Raw genomic sequence first — 3,680 nt, forward strand, 5'->3', positions numbered from 1 at the left:
GTAGCTTACATGGATTTATAAAGTAAATAAAGTGCACCAAGCACCCTGCTCTGAATAGTTTGATACCTTTTTAACCTCGACACTAATCACTCTCCCAGTGAAGCAAGCAGTGAGTGAGCAAGATGACAGTTGGATGTTACAATACTTGCTGATGAATATCGATTTTTTTCTAGGAACGAAAATATCGATATATATCGCGATATCAATATTATCCTACAGCCCTAAGAACCATACACTGTGATCTCCATGGTTGAGGTTTACAGTCCGTTTAGTTTACGAATCAACTTTCCAGGTCATGAAGATCTGTGTGTTGTTCTGTGAAATTGCATCAGGATGTTGATTACAAGCCCAGCATGACTGTGCTGTTCATGCCTGAACGTGTGCTGATGGGTGTCTCTTATTACCGCCGTCTAGGATCATCACTGTGTGCCAATGACACAGCTCATCTTCCGTCGCCTTCACTGTGCTTGAACGCTTGTTCGGCTGGAAGCGTCACACTCGGCTCTGTTTCTTTGCATGTTTGCTTCTATTTCCTTGCAGGCATTAAATGGGTAGAAATTTGCTTCCCCCAATGTCATGGATTGCAAATTTATCATACTGTTGTAAGCAATATGTATTTCATGGAGAAAAAAAAATAAAATTGAACTGTTAGCTAATTAATTTTGTGCCACACTTTCAGGCTCCATCTGCCTGTGACATCATATGTTGGCTAAGAGCAACGTTTTCAATAAAATCTTGCCTTTTGAGAGCTTTTTTTTTTTTTTTTCCTCTTGCATCCAATAGCTGGAAAAGGCTATTCATATATATTATGGAGTCTGTTTTCAAAGCAGAAAAAACGCTAACACTTTGTAATTGTTTGTCACTTTATACCATCCTGTTGCGTCTCTCAATTATTAAGTCATGTAAATTACTCTTATTCTATAGGTCTGCAAGAAAATTTTACACACTTTTTTTTTTTAAGTCACTGTGGCCCTTGAAAGGCAAAGCAGGCATAGGAAATGAAATGTTTAGCAGAATGCCTGCACTGCATAAAATATCAACTATGAAGAGAAGTAAGCTGATGAGGCTTTAGCTCAGTGACATTTGTAGTCAAAAGATTGGTGAAATCTTAATATATATATTTTTCTTCTTGGCGCATACCAGAAATGTTTATGTCCACATTACCTGTTCCTAACATGATGCAAGTTGTCACCTTTAACCCACATTAGAGGAGTTGCACTGAAGTGTGCCAGCCTTGGAAAGTGTTATCAGAAGTGTCAAGGCTTCTGAATGGAGCGGGTTCAAAGCGGATCGGTCGATACCAGGTGCCGTCGGTGTGGGGTAATGGAAAGTCACGTCTTTTTGACGTGTGCTTGATGTTGGGGTTTCCTTTAAGTTTCAGGGAGCACAGACAGAGCGGGACCACTGCACCGTTCTGCTCACATGAGTTTTCAACATTCACAAATACTGGACACTGATGTGTTTGCAGTGGGCAAAGTCACTGGAAAAGTCAACACCAAAGTTGCCATCCAGCAAAACAAAAAAAAACAAAAAAAACGTTTCACAAGCAGAAAGGCAGTTCAACAAATCACAATCCTTCCTTTGATAAGTCTTTGAAACTTAAACCTGGTAAATGGTTTTTAACGATTTCACAGTAACATATAAACAAGTTTAAACAACTGACTTAAGTACATGTGACAATGTTATTTTTACTTAAAAAGGAAATTCTAGTTTTGAGACAACAATACTAGCAACTGTTTCATCTTTTAGTGACCGCTAACGGTAGGCAGTAAAAATTTGAGGCAGTCCAGATGGCAAAATAAATGCCACAGATGGTTTTTGGGGTTTGCAAATGGCTAATTAAAAAAAAAATAAAAATATTGTTACTATCATGCCATGACTAATTTCAATCATGCTTTTTTTCTTCTTCTAGTATTCAGTCTTGATTTAGTGATCGGCTTTTCTTGTCATCAGCCAACTTCTAATGCATTTTAAACTTTTTCATTTGGTGGAGATGGTTTAGAAATTGTGTCGGGTTGACCTGCTCCTGCATGGCTAATACAGTTCTTACTCATACATCAGCTGTGTTTGCACCAACCTCTTACTATGAAACTGGGTTGTAAACCTAACGGAGAAGGGCAGCTTCGTTGTGTTTTTAACATTTAAATGTGTTCTGATATTATTACTGTAAAAGTCTAATTGGTTGCTTCACATCAGCAGCAGGAATTGAACCTGGAAACCTGAACCTGGAGCAGGAAAACTGAGCAGCTTGTTAAAGTTGAGCATCTCCCTGTCAAGGCGCATCAATGCAGAGTTGAACCCTGCACGTCTTACGCAGGCTCAACATGGATTACCAAGACTGGCTTGAAGCAGAAGCAATCACAGCTGAATCTTGTTTTTCATGTTGCATTTTATCATTTTGGTTGTTGCAACTGGAGGTTGTTTGAGTCGTTCTTGGCCTACTTCTAGGTAATGTGTGTGTGTGTGTATGTGTGTGTGTGTGTGTGTGTAATACAGTTGCCACTAAAATCTAGCCTGTTTACTTTTTTAAAAATTTTCTTCCATGTTGATGCTATTTCTGTTTATTCTTGTTCTGTACAACTGCACCGTTTCTCATTTTAATGATAGAAAAATCCCAGCAGTTCTCCTGCTGGTTGTGCTTTCTTTGTCAGCTCACTATCAGCAGCCTAATGATTGAAAGCATATTTTATCATGTTTTCTTTACAAGCACAGACCTGTGCTCCCTAAACCAAGTGGAAGCCACTTAGGTCTCTTGTGAAAAGAGCTTCTGCTGCTGCTGCTGCACCTCGTTCTATCTTACTGCTATACTTTTTTTTTTTTAACTTTTTTGACCTATTTTTAGAAGAGGAAGTTGTCAAAAGAAAAAAAAAATAGAAAAACATGTTAAACTTTTAACATTTGGTAGTTAAAACTCAAAGAATAGCTCCTGCATTTACATTTTAAGGGCTTCATGTAGTTTATTCTTCCATTTAAAAGTAGTAACTTATCAGTGTTATGTCTTTTTTTTTTTTTTCTTCCTTTATTTATTTTGCTATTTGTCGTCTTCAGGTGGTACCATGGCAAACTAGACCGAACCATTGCAGAGGAGCGTTTACGCCAGGCCCGGACCCCTGGCAGCTACCTCATCAGGGAGAGTGACCGCCGGCCCGGTTCATTTGTCCTGTCTTTCCTCAGTATGACCAATGTGGTCAACCATTTCAGGTACGTCAGAGTGCTTTAAAAGGTTTTTATTAGTTGGAACAATTAAAATTAGCCGCAGTGCATGCTAATTTGGAGTATTAGCACAGAGTATTTATATTTCATACATTACACAGACACTTTCAGGAGTTTCTGTTCTGCAACAAGATTTTCAATTTTAAAGCTATTTTGTGGAATTGTCCTGATTGATTTGGCCTAAATATGGCAGCGTATTAGCTGGCAGGCTTGAGCCATAATCAACATAATATTCTGAAAATGTCTTGGTTCTCTGTAACATCAACACTCACAATGGACACAGAAATGTTAGCAAAAAATGTTTTTATTCATGTCAAATCTCAGACTCTTGTTCAGTCTTACGAAGGGTTTGATGGCTGTAAATACAAAAAAGATTTTTCCGGTGATTGGGTGAGCGTAAATAATTTTATTTTTGCTAAGCAAAAAAAAAAAAAAAAAAAAAAAAAAAAAAAAAAAAAACCCCAATT

General features: G+C 37.9%; 2 protein-coding genes across 4 annotated transcripts in view; one reads left to right on the forward strand and one right to left on the reverse strand.

Moving 5' to 3' along the window:
• Positions 1-3,680, forward strand: part of rasa1a (RAS p21 protein activator (GTPase activating protein) 1a) — a 36,466-nt gene that overhangs the window by 17,961 nt on the left and 14,825 nt on the right. For all 3 annotated transcript variants that reach the window (XM_015023164.1, XM_015023165.1, XM_015023166.1), the window contains exon 2: positions 3,049-3,201. In XM_015023164.1, coding sequence (XP_014878650.1) covers positions 3,049-3,201 — 153 coding nt within the window. The remainder of the gene's footprint in view (positions 1-3,048; positions 3,202-3,680) is intronic.
• The window catches only part of LOC106940422 (cyclin-H), a 19,405-nt gene continuing 17,455 nt past the window's right edge, over positions 1,731-3,680 (reverse strand). The window contains exon 12 of the mRNA XM_015023168.1: positions 1,731-1,742. The gene's annotated coding sequence lies outside the window, so the exon portion shown is untranslated. The remainder of the gene's footprint in view (positions 1,743-3,680) is intronic.

The sequence above is a fragment of the Poecilia latipinna genome, unplaced genomic scaffold (genome assembly GCF_001443285.1).
Source record: "Poecilia latipinna isolate Pla-1442-1.1 unplaced genomic scaffold, P_latipinna-1.0 Scaffold3219, whole genome shotgun sequence".
NCBI lineage: Eukaryota > Metazoa > Chordata > Actinopteri > Cyprinodontiformes > Poeciliidae > Poecilia > Poecilia latipinna.